This window comes from Pan troglodytes, chromosome 8 (genome assembly GCF_028858775.2).
Source record: "Pan troglodytes isolate AG18354 chromosome 8, NHGRI_mPanTro3-v2.0_pri, whole genome shotgun sequence".
Classification (NCBI taxonomy): Eukaryota; Metazoa; Chordata; class Mammalia; order Primates; family Hominidae; genus Pan; species Pan troglodytes.
The window spans coordinates 51039216-51052232 of record NC_072406.2 but is presented as its reverse complement, the minus strand read 5'-3'; the positions used below and the strand labels follow the sequence as shown (position 1 = coordinate 51052232).

Sequence of the window (13017 nt, the reverse complement as noted above, 5' to 3'; positions counted from 1 at the left end):
ACATAATTGATGACAAATATCACAATGTAAAACAGTGGAGAAAGGATGGTGTTTTCAAAAATAATTCTACATTAACCACATGAAAAAAGGAATCTGACATCTACCTCATACAGAAGTAGACACTCATTCCAATGAAAGAGATGTAAATGTGAATGCCAAAACAAGAAATATTTTAAAAGGTAACAAGAGTATCTTCATAACCTTGAAGTAGGAAAAGTCATCTAGACTAGTACACACCAGCAACAAATAAACGTAATAAACTAATCTAGGGATTGGTAAACTTCTTCTGTAAAAAATCAGACATTAAATATTTGGCCAGGCACGGTGGCTCACACCTGTAATCCCAGCGCTTTGGGAGGCCAAGGCAGGCGGATCACTTGAGGCCAGGAATTTGAGACCAGCCTGGCCAAGTAAAACCCTGTCTCTACTAAAATACAAAATTAGCCAGGTGTGATGGCGCGTGCCTGTAATTTCAGCTACTTGGGAGACTTAGCCAGGAGAATCCCTTGGGCCCTGAAGGCAGAGGCTGCAGTGAGCCAAGATCGCACCACTGCACCCTAGCCTGGGTGACAGTGAGACTCTCTCCAAAAAAAAAAAAAAAAAATCAGACATCATTAAATTTGGGGCTTTGCAGGCCAAAAGGTTCCTGTCACAACTACTCAACTCTGCCACTGAAGCCAGATACTGTGGCTTATATGTAAATGAATGAATGAGCAGGGAGGTGTCAGGATTGTGAGGGGGACAAGACGGCAGCTTCAGGAGTGCTGGCAATGTTTGTTTTGACCTGTGTATTCATTATTTGTGCCACGGATTTGTAATAATTCATTAAGTTCTATATTTAAAATTTAGGGGGTTGTCTATCTATCTGCTACACATGTAGAAATAAGATTCATTAAAAATTAAAATACATAATCCTAGCACTTTGGGAGGCCAAGGTGGGGGATCACGAGGTCAGGAGACTGAGACCAGCCTGGCCAACATGGTGAAACCCCGTCTCTACTAAAAATACAAAAATTAGCTGGGTATGGTGGTGCGTGCCTATAATCCCAGCTACTCGGGAGGTTGAGGCAGGAGAATCACTTTAACCAAGGAGTCGAGGCAGGAGAATCACTTGAACCAGGGAGTTGGAGGTTGCAGTGAGCCAAGATCACACCACTGTGCTACAGCCTGGCGACAGAGCAAGACTCTGTATCAAAAAAAAAAAAAAATTAAAATACATTTTAATTTATTGGCTGGGTGCAGTGGCTCACGCCTGTAATCCCAGCACTTTGGGAGGCTGGGGAGAGCAGATCACGAGGTCAAGATATCAAGACCATCCTGGCCAACACGGTAAAACCCCATCTCTACTAAAAATACAAAAATTAGCCAGGTGTGGTGGCGCATGCCTGTAGTCCCAGCTACTCGGGAGGCTGAGGGAAGAGAATCGCTTGAACCCGGGAGGCAGAAGTTTCAGTGAGCCAAGATCGCGCCACTGTACTCCAGAATGGCAAGAGAGCAAGATTCCATCTCAAAAAAATAAAAACATTAAAATTAAAATACATTTTAATTTACTGATCAAACACTACATCCAAAAGAAAATTGGAACCTGTGTGAAATAAAAATTAAAAAAGCAGTTTGACTCAATAGGCTGCACTCATTTCAGGGTTATCACTGGAAGGTTATTCACTATGGGTCCCTGTGTTATGACCAAAAAAAGTATCTGCCAGGAAGTCTTTGTGCCTTCAGAGGAGTCAGTCTGTCTGTATCCAGTGTCTTCCTTTCTGCCATGGTTGTTGGAAACATAAGAAACATACGAAGCTCAACTTATTGACTCTAACTTGGCCCTGCTATTGATCTGTTACTTTATATTTTCTGGGAAGTTCAATTTTTATCTATTACTAACTTCTCATCTTAACATATTGACTCTTGGCCAGACACGGTGCCTCACGCTTGTAATCCCAGCACTTTGGGAGACCAAGGCGGGCGGATTGACTGAGCTCAGGAGTTTGCGACCAGCCTAGGCAACACGGTGAAACCCTGTCTCTATTAAAACGCAAAAAATTAGCCAGGCGTGGCAGCATGCGCCTGCAGTCCCAGCTACTCGGGAGGCTGAGGCAGGAGAATTGCTTGAACCCGGGAAGCAGAGGTTGCAGTGAACCGAGATGGGGACACTGTACTCCAGCCTGGGTGACAGAGTGAGACTCCGTCTCACAAAAAAAAAACAAAAAACAAAAAAAAAAACACCATATCGACTCTTACAAATCTCACAAAGTCCACTGCAAAATAAAGTAGGGAATTAATAAACAACTTACCTTGTTCATTTTGTTCTGTTCTTGGAAAGACGGAGACAACTCTGAAGATACAGCTGAGTTAGAAAAAGAGGAATGGGGTCATGAAAGATTTGGCCTGCCTGGCAACTCCCGGATTCTTCCGCCCTAAGAAGCCATACACACCCACTAGGTAAAATGCTTCCTCTGGGAGAATATCAAAGTCCTCTGACACTTTGGAATAGGGGGTAGAAATGGTGGAAGAACACTTCGGAATAGGCGGTAGAAATGGTGAAAGAATAACTCCAACATAATTATGTAGCTCTTGGGCACAAGATTTTTTACCGGGTGAAAGTAAATATTTGCTTCCTAAGGATTTCAATCTCCCTCGGTGTTCACAAAAAAAGTATAATGATAATATTGGCCAAACAAGTTAACAATATATTTAATGAAGGAACATTAACACTAAAACCATTGTAAAAAATAGGACTAAGCTATCTATTTTCCCAGTAATGTTACTTAACCTCTGGTGAGTTACTCCACAGAAAGCCATAAGCGGCAGTGCTTCAAAGAAAAAATCAGTTTTAATTTCTTCATCTAACTTTGTTGCTATTTCTCAAAGGGATATTTTAAACTTGCTTTGATGTGTGTGGAAAAGTAGACAGTACTGGCTTAGGGGTCAGGAGATGTGACTTAGTCTTCCCTACTAACTAACTGTGATCCTGAACAAGTCAGTGACCTTAACAAACAAAAAAACAAAAAAAATCTTTTTCTTCTAACAAATGAGGCAAAATTAGGTAATTCTTTGTTTTTGTTTTTTTTTTGAGACGGAGTTTCGCTCTTGTTGTCCAGTCTGGAGTGCAATAGTGCGATCTTGGCTACCTGTAACCTCCGCCTCCCGGGTTCAAGCAATTTTCCGCCTCAGTAGCTGGGATTACATGCATGCGCCACCACGCCCGGCTACTTTTCGTATTTTTAGTAGAGACGGGGTTTCACCATGTTGGTCAGGCTGGTCTCGAATTTCTGACCTCAGGTGATCCACCCGCCTCGGCCTCCCAAAGTGCTGGGATTACAGGCGAGAGCCACCGCGCCAGACCAAAATTAGGTAATTCTTGAAGATCTTTCCTGAGTGCAAGATCAAGTCAGGACAGAGGAACAGCAAATACCAAGATGCAGTGATGGACCTGACTGGAGGTCAGTTCGGAACCTAAAGAGGATGAATTCAGAACGTGGAACCGAGTCCGCCGGTCTGGCGGGCGACTGCACCCGCCCTTCCCCGCCCACGTACCGCGGCGCCCTAGCACACGCGCACAGGCTAGACCAGAGAACTGCCCCTCCCGCAAGGCTCAGCGCGCAGACCGCGCAAGCGCACATGCCCTCCTCCGCGGCCCCCACAAACGGGGCGACACACGCTGCGTACCCCGCTCCGTACAGACGCCGCGCCTTTGAGGAACCGGCCTAGCGTCGTGGCCCACACGCTGCAGCCCCGCCGTCCCCGCCTTCCCCTATGAGGTCCCCGGGCCTCCTCCCCACCACTTGGTACCGGCCCCCTGCCGCCCGCCCCAGGAGTCGCGCGGGGCTCCCTCTCTGTCCCTGCCCAACCCACTGGGGCTTACCCCACTCCCTCATCGGGTTGCATTCGCCATAGAAAAGCGCGTAGACCCTTGAAATCCCGGGACCGCCTCCCACGCAAAACCTGAGAAAAACAAAAGGAAAGGCGGAAACGCAGACGTAGCCGGCGGACGAGGCATGCGCAGAGCCCACGCGCACAGCTTGATGCTGTTGGCGCCCTACCTGGAAACTACCTTTCCCGTGAGGCCGGGCGAGCAGCCCTTCGGATTGGTAGAGAAGTGCCCCGCTAGGCAGTGGGCAGATGCGGTCTGAGTTGGTGCCGGAACTGCCTGCAGCCCTGGTTTTCCCGGGGCACTCCAAAGGGGTATACTGCGGGGGAGGTCTGTGTGCAGTTTAGACGCAGACGCTCAAGGAAAGGACCGCTGCGTGTCAGTTTCCGTTTAAATGTTAGGAAATAGATCTCGTCGATACAGTTTGAAAGACTTTCACGCTATCAGCGGTTCTTTGGGAGCGGGGGAAAAAAGGGGAAGGTGCGGCCGGAAAGCTACTTCATCAAAATGGTTAAAGCAATAAACGGAAATTGTAGCTCAGTAAGGAAATAGACATAATCTGAAAGAAGAAAATAAATGCCACATATGATTTCCTCTGTGACATTAAAATTGCTTGACTAAATGGAAATACTTTTAGTCTATCTGTACTTTTCTTAGGAAGACAAAATTCCTAAAAGAATATCAACAAATTTTTGTTATGTATTTTTTCTCTTTGATCTTTAGTGTATTCTGTACTTGACAAAAGCATTCTCAACTTTATCTAGAATAAGTAAAAACCCAAATGAACAGCCAGTATACATTTTAAAAAGCAGGAAAAAAATTGCCTAAGGAATATCTGTATCTATCTACATCTATCTATATAATATTGCTCTATTCAAAGTAGTTTGGCACCTGCTCCATGGAAATAAGACAGCTTGATTAAGAGTATTCTTTAATGTGTAGTAGATACAGCATTTCAAAACAGTGAGGGAAAGAATGGAGTATTCCAAAGAGCATGTCATTCCGAGCAATTTGGAATGTAGAGATATACATAGATCACACATGATAAAATCTCACATGTATACAATACTTAAACCACTAAAAGAGTAAAAATTTTTGAAAATTGACAAGTGGACCAGGCACAGTGGCCCACACCTGTAATCCCAGCACTTTGGGAGGCGGAGGCAGGAGGACCACTTGATCCTTGGAGTTCAAGACCAGCCTGGGCACTATAGTGGGACCCCCATCTCTACAAAAAACTAAAAATAACAATTAGCCTGGCATGTAGGCAGGCACCTGTGATCCCAGCTACTCAAGAGGCTGAGGTTGGAGGATCACTTGAGCCCCGGGCTGCAGTAAGCCATCATGGCACCACTGCACTCCAGCATGGGTGACAAAGTGAGACCTTGTCTCAAAAAAAACAAGGGATGTGATGCCAAAGACAGAAACTATAAATTTAATATCAGTCACATTTTATAATAGAGAAAAATAAGCAACTCCATTCCAGCAAAACTTTTTAAGTCCATTATGAGAATTGAAAGTAATGCAAATATGGCCAGGCGTGGTGGCTCACGCCTGTAATCCCAGCATTTTGGGAGGCTGAGGCGGGTAGATCATGAGGTCAAGAGATCGAGACTATCCTGCCCAACATGGTGAAACCCCTTCTGTACTAAAAATACAAAAATTAGGTGGGGCGTTGTGGTGCACACCTGTAGTCTCAGCTACTCAGGAGGCTGAGGCAGGAGAATTGTTTGAACCCAGGATGGGGAGGTTGCAGTGAGCCAAGATTGCACTACTGCACTCCAACCTGGTGACAGAGCGACACTGTGTCTCAAAAAAAGAAAGAAAGAAAGAAAGAAATGCAAATATTTGAGAAAAATACGTGAAACATTTATTGAAATTTACATTTTTTAATTTATGCTTTATATACTGAAAAGTTCTTTATTTGATGCATAATTTTATGAGTTTTGACAATGCATAGATTTGTGTAACCACCACCACAAGCAAGACACAAAATTGTTTCATCTCTGTCAATAAAATTCCTCCATGCTACCTTTTTAATGTCAGATTCTCTCACCACTCTTAGCCTCTTGCAACCACTATCTATTCTTTGGGCCTATATGTTTGCCTTTTTTAGGATATTATATAAATGGAATCACACAGTATGTAGTTGTTGAATCTGGTATCTCTTAACACAATGCAATTGAGATCCTTCTGTGTTGTTTTGTGTACCAATACCTCTGTTTGCTTTTCCTGCTGTTAGAAACAAGTGCCCGGTGCCACAGAGAAAACCAGCGCGTAGGCAGAAAATTCCTCAGCAAGGCAAATTTACTTCTGCAGAAGGGTGCAGCTTGTGCCAGTCACGATCGCAAGAGTACACTGAGAGGGGTAGGGCAGGGGATTTTATCCCTGATACAGTTCCTAGCACTTCTGTGTCCCTTCCCCATTGGCTGGGGTTGGACCTCACAGTCTAAGCTAACTCTATTGGCTAAGGTTTAAAATTGAATAGGGTCTATTAGGCGTGAAGGAAGGAGGACTGTCCATTACTAGGTGGGAAGGCATATCTGGACTTGTCTGGGCACGGCAAAGGCGGGAAGTCATATCTGGACTTGTCTGTGCACAGCAAAGGCAGGAAGGTTGTTTACAGAACAGGTAGCTAGGAGACAAGGAAGTACAAGGAAGTTGGTCTTAAGCAACAAAGAACAGGGAACTTAAGCTTTTTGAAGAGAAATTTATCATCTCTGACATTGCTGACTCCTATTTCTTGGTACGGATTTACCAGTTTCCTTATCCATTCCCCAGTCCAGGGATATGCTAGTTGTTTCCAACTGGGGGAAATTATAAATAAATAAAATATTTTCAAATGTAAGATTTGAAAAGATTGAAAAAAATGCTAATATACACCTATGGTATGGGCTTGGGGAAATGTTTATTCCCAGTGTATTAGTAATGATTCTCAAGAGAAACAGAACCAATAGGAGGGAGTAAGGCAGAAAGAGACATTGGTGGTGAGAAATTGGTTCACATGATTATGGAGGCTAAGAAGTCCCACAATCTGTCATTTGCAAGCTAGAGATCCAGGAATGCTGGTGGTGTAATTCTGGTATGAGTCCAGAGGCCTGAGAACCAGGGAAGCCAATGGTGTAAATCCCAGTCTAAGGACAGGAGAGGATGAGATGAAATGTCCCAACTCAACAATGAGGCAGAAAATATGGGTGAATTCCTCCTTCCTCTGCCTTGTGTTCTATCCAGACCCTCAGTGGATTGAATCATGTCCATACACATAAGGAGGGCAATCTGCTTTACTGAGTCCACTGATTCAAATGCTAATCTAATCTGTAAACACCCTCACAGATGCACCCATAAGTAATGTTTAATCTGGACACCCTGTGACCAAGTCAAGTTTACCATCACAGCTATTCTTTTTTTTTTTTTTTTTGAGACAGAGTTTCACTCTTGTTGCCCAGGCTAGAGTGCAATGGCATGACCTTGGCTCACTGCAACCTCCACCTCCCGGGTTCAAGTGAGTCTCCTGCCTCCACCTCCTGAGTAGCTGGGATTACAGGCATGCGCTACCATGCCTGGCTAATTTTTTGTATTTTTACTAGAGATGGGGTTTCTCCATGTTGTTCAGGCTGGTCTTGAACTCCCGACCTCAGGTGACCCGCCAGCCTCTGCTTCCCAAAGTGCTGGGATTACAGGCATGAGCCACCACACCTGACCACGGCTATTCATTTTTATTGTGAATTTGATTAATTCTGTCTGATTTTTTGCCTCTCATTTTTTCTGTTTTTGTACCTTTTTCCCTTTTATATTTAGTTGACACCTAATAATTGTGAATATTTAGGGGATATAGACTGATATTACAGTCAATCATATTTACTCTACAGGGCTGTGGAACACCAGAGCTCATTTCTTCTATCTAGCTGTAATTTTGTGTTCATGTACCAAACTTTCCCCATCCTTCCCTCCCAACTATCCCCTCACTCTCTAATGCCCATAATTCTACTCACTACTTCTGTGAGCCCCAATTTTTTTAGCTCCCAAATATAAGTGAAAATGTGCAGTAATTATCTTTCTGTGTCTGACTTATTTCACTTAATGACATCCAGGCCCATCCATGTTGTTGCAAATGACAGGATTTCATTTTTATAGCATAATAATATTCCAGGTGTTTGTATACCAGATTTTCTTTTTCCGTTCATCTGTTGGTGAACATTTAGGTTGATATTATATCTTGGCTATTGTGAATAGTGCTGCTATAAACACAGGAGTGCAGGTATCCCTTAGAAATATGGATTTCCCTTCCTTTGCATATGTGCCCAGCAGTGTGATTGTTGGATTGTATGGTAGTTCTATTTTATTTTTTGAGAAACCTCCACATTGTTTTCTATAATGGTTGTACTAATTTACATTCCCACCAATAGTGTCTAAGAGTTCCCTTTTCTGTGCATCCTTACCAGCACTTATTTTTTATACTTTTTATAATAGACATTCTAACAAGGGTGAGATGATGCCTCATTGTGATTTTGATTGGCATTTCTCTGATGATTAGTGATGTTGGACATTTTTCATGTATTTATTAGCCATTTGTATGTCTTCTTTTAAGAAATATCTATTCAGATCCTTTGCCCACATTTTAATCAGATTACTTGTTTTTGTTCTTGTTTTTGCTGTCAAGTTTTTTGAGTTATTTGTATATTCTGGATATTAGTCCCTTTTGGATAAATAGTTTGCAAGTATTCTCTACTGTTCTACAGGTTGTCTCTTCACTCTCATAATTGTTTCCTTTGCTGTGCAACTTTTTAGTTTAATACAGTCCCATTTCTTTTTGTTGTTGTTGTCTGTGCTTTTATTTGTTTGTTTATTTATTTTGAGACATGCTGTCACCCTGTTGCACAGGCTGGAGTGCAGTGGTGTGATTATAGCTCACTAAAGCCTCTACCTCCTGGGCTCAAGTGATCCTCCTGCCTCAGCCTCCCAAGCAGCTGGGATTACAGGTGCCCACCACCATGCCTGGCTAAACTTTGTATTTTTAGTAGAGATGGGGTTTCACCATGTTGCACAGGCTGGTCTCGAACTCCTGTGCTCAGGAATCTGCCCACCTCACCCTCCCAAAGTGCTAGGATTACAGGTGTATGCCACTGTGCCTGGCCTGTCTGTGATTTTTTTTTTTTTTGAGATGGAATTTTGCTCTGTTGCCAGGCTGGAGTGCATTGGCATGAACTCGGCTCACTGAAATCTCCACCTCCCAGGTTCAAGCAATTATCCTGCCTCAGCCTCCCAAGTAGCTGGAATTACAGGTGTGTACCACCACACCCAGCTAATTTGTGTGTGTGTGTTTGTGTGTGTGTATTTTTAGTAGAGATAGGGTTTCACCATGTTGGCCTCAATCTCTTGACCTCATGATCCACCCACTTCGGCCTCCCAAAGTGCTGAGAGTGAGTCACCATGCCTGGCCCTGTCTGTGCTTTTGTTTTTTTTGTTTTGTTTTGTTTTGTTTTGTTTTGTTTTGAGATGGAGTCTCGCTCAGTTGCCCAGGCTGAGTGCAGTGGCCCAATCTCAGCTCACTGCAAGCTCCGCCTTCTGGGTTCATGTCATTCTCCTGCATCAGCCTCCCGAGTAGCAGGGACTACAGGTGCCCACCACTGCGCCTGGCTAATTTTTTTGTATTTTTAGTAGAGACGGGGTTTCACCATGTTAGCCACGATGGTCTCGATCTCTTGACCTCCTGATCCACCCATCTCAGCTTCCCTAAGTGCTGGCATTACGGGCATGAGCCACCACACCTGGCCCCTGTCTGTGCTTTTTAAGTCTTAGTCACAAAATTTTTGCCTAGACCAATGCCCTGAAGAGTTTTCTCTAGGTTTTCTTCTAGTATTTTTACAATTTTGGTCTTATGTTTAAGTCTTTAATCCATTTTGAGTTGATTTTTGTCCATGGTGATAGGTAAGGATCAAGTTTTGTTTTTCTGCATATGGATATGCAGTTTTCCCAGCACAATTTATTGAGCAGGGGGCCCTTTACACAATGTACATTCTTGGCAAGAACCTCATTTTAATTAAACTTTAAAGGACTTATAATATTGTAATTCCACTTATATAACTTTATAATAATAAAATAAATTATTGTTGATTTGTGCAAGTATATTTACATCAATCAGGTTTCAAATGGTAAAAGAGAGATCACTCAAGTATTACAACTGAGAGAATTTGATGAAGATTATTTAAAGCAGGTGTTTTAATGGTAAAAATGAACACTGAGCTAACACGGGATGACAACATCAGGTAGCAGCTACCTGTCTAGGGCTGGGAAACAGTGGAAAAGATTAAGGTCCTCAGAACTTAGAAACTCACAAGAGTGGCCCCAGAGAGCTAGAATTAGACAGACAGCGGAGGCAGGGGCAGTGCCAGGATCATGCTGGTACCTCAGGTATTCAGAGAAGAGCTTTGCAGAACTGGAATTCAGGTGCTGTGCGGTTCCTATGTGAACTTCCAGAAAGTCATGTTGAGGCATATTGTGTTCACCTCTGAGAGTCATTACTGTCCAGCTAGTGCTGGTAGCCAGAGTGGGATCAATGTGGAGAGTTCTGGGAGAACTAAAAGAAGCTGAAGGGTGATCAAAATGTTCTGGAATTAGATAGTGGTGATGGTTGTGCAACTTTGTGACTATAATTATTATTGAATTACACACTTTTAAGGGAGTAAATTTTGTATGTAAATTGTATCCCAAATTTACAAATACTTTTTTTTTTTTTTTTGAGATGGAGTCTAGCTCTGTCACCAGGCTGGAGCGCAGTGGCATGATCTCAACTCACTGCAACCTCCAATGAAGAAGGAATTCATGAATTTTGCAAGTATAATCAAAGACCACCAAGAAATTTTTACTTTTTCCTTCATAAGCTAAGTGTAGTATAGCCCCCACCCCCATAGTCTAAGTTAGAGAAGAATACTAACTGCCTGGTTTTCCTTCTGTGCTCAGCAAGCCTTATCTGTACTCACCAGTTTCCCATTCCTTGGGGCTCAGTGAATTCCTGCTTCACCTCCCTAGTGCAGCTGCAAAGTTACAAGGTTGATAAGTATATGTTGTTGTTTCCCAGAAACATTGTTTCCCAAGGATGTGGAACAAGTAGTATAGATAAATGTAAAAGACTGATCAACTGCCTTTGTTCTCACTTCTGTAAGTACACTTCCTGCATCACATAGCTCCTGGCCACTGGAAGCTTAAAAGGAGGCTGCATTCTTTGTCCAGGGTTCAGACTTTCCTGGACACTAGTCCTACTGAGCCAGGTGATCAACTTAATAAAGGCTTTCCTGAACTCTGTTCGGTCTCTCCCATCTCTGATTGTCCCGTAACATATCTGGGGGCCTGTCTGGGATTGGAGATGGCAGATTTCTGTCTCCTTTGCCTGTGGGCTAGAGCTACAGGATGCAGGAGATTTGGGACCCTTGGTGCCACTGGGTAAGACTTAGCCCAGAAGGAGAATGGCTCTCCTGTGTATTGGAGCCTTCCCCTGACAGTGCAAACGCAACCGACTCGGGAGTTGCAGGACAGTCACAGGAGCAGCACAGAGGCAGACTACTGAACTGCGGTAAGGTTGGGCCCTGGAAAAGTCCGTCCCATAAGGACAGAAGGGGAGCTTGATCACCTTCCTGGGAATGACCACTTATCCACCCCAGAGTGGCTGGGGGTGGCAGGAGTGGCCTACCAATTTGGATGAAGCTTGTGTCCCCACTAACAAGTGAAAGTAGTTCACTGGATCTGTAGACAGAAACTGGGAGTGTATGGATGCATGTGAACCTACCTGGAACATGAGAAAGGCTCATTTCATCCGATGAGGCGTGGTCAGTGTATGTCTGTGAATGTGGAAGCCTAACTAGGCTCACCACCCAAGTCACAAAAGAGGCTCATTTCATTGAGGAGTCCTGGGGCAGGGGAGGTGTGAGAAAGTGTGTGAAAGAGATACTCTCAGGAAAGGCCAATGCGGGGAGTGACATGGGGAGGTGCAGAACTCTTAGTGCAGACTGTGTCCTCTGAGGCGACTGTGGGACAAGCCAGACCTAGGTCACTGCATAAGACTGACAAGATTCACTTCATAGTTTCACAGCAGTAGTTGGCTGTGACCTGGCCAAGCAGCATCTGAACCTCCCATAATAGGACCCCGTCTGGCAAATCCAAGAGTGAAAGTGAGAGTGAAAGTGCACCATGAGGGAGGAAATAGGAGGAAAAGGGTTGAAGTCAACTCCATTAGAATGTATGTTGAAGAACTTTAAGAAAGGCTTTGATGGTGATTATGGAATAAAGTTAACACTGCAGAGGCTAAGAACCCTTTGTGAAATTGACTGCCCCTCCTTTAATGTAGGGTGGCCAGCTGAGGGAACCGTAGATAGGAAAATAATTGGCCAAGTGTTTCGGGTGGTCACTGGGGTCGGAGAACAGCCTGGGCACCCTGATCAGTTCCCATTCATAGACTCCTAGGTGAACGTGATTCAAACCCATCCAAAATGGCTACAGGCCTGTTTTGAAAATTATTGTAAGACTCTAGTGGCTCATACAAAACAAGGAACCACAGAAAAGACCCACAAAGCATAGGCCCAGGAGAAAAAGCAGCAAGGAAAACAGGAAAAACCTGTCCTACAGGCCCTGCCAAAAGAGCTAGAGACTCCACCTGCTTATGTTCCAATTTACCAGCCTCTGGCAAAGCTTAGGCAGGAAGTCACTCCAGCAGCTGCCTCCAGAAGGTCAGACTTGGAGGAGAGTACCCCCCAAACTTCACCATGTAGGGAAGAGCCAGGGCCACTGCCCAATAAATCAAAGGAGGAACTCCAGGATGAGGTTGGCCATTTCCAGTCACGACATGCCTGAGCCATGCAGATGCCCCACAGAGAAACTAGGGGACAGATCTATTTAGATGCACAAAATGAGGTTCAAGGAGGAGAATGGCTTTATGTTCATCAGCCCTTCTCTACTACAGACATTTTCAATTGGAAACAGCATACTCCCTCCTATGCAGAAAAACCCTGGACTTTTACCAACCCGATGCAGTCCATCTTCTTAACTCACAACCCAACCTGGGCTGACTACAAGCAGCTCCTTCTGTCACTGTTCAATACAGAAGAACACCACAGAGTAATACAAGTGGCTTATCAGTGGCTAGAAAGCAACACTCC

General features: G+C 44.0%; 1 protein-coding gene across 28 annotated transcripts in view; it reads right to left on the bottom strand.

Moving 5' to 3' along the window:
- Window positions 1-4267, bottom strand: part of ZNF33A (zinc finger protein 33A) — a 45067-nt gene extending 40800 nt beyond the window's left edge. For 2 of the 28 annotated variants that reach the window (XM_063781665.1, XM_063781670.1), the window contains exons 1-3: window positions 3863-3995; window positions 3129-3453; window positions 2292-2344 (exon numbers count right to left, since the gene is read on the bottom strand). Coding sequence is in view for 9 of the 28 variants with exons in the window: in XM_063781670.1 (XP_063637740.1) it covers window positions 2292-2300 (9 nt within the window). In the remaining 19 variants the exon portion in view is untranslated. The other 26 variants (XM_063781669.1, XM_063781679.1, XM_054661002.2 and 23 more) reach the window with 24 other exon arrangements.
- Between the last annotated feature and the right edge of the window lie 8750 nt (window positions 4268-13017).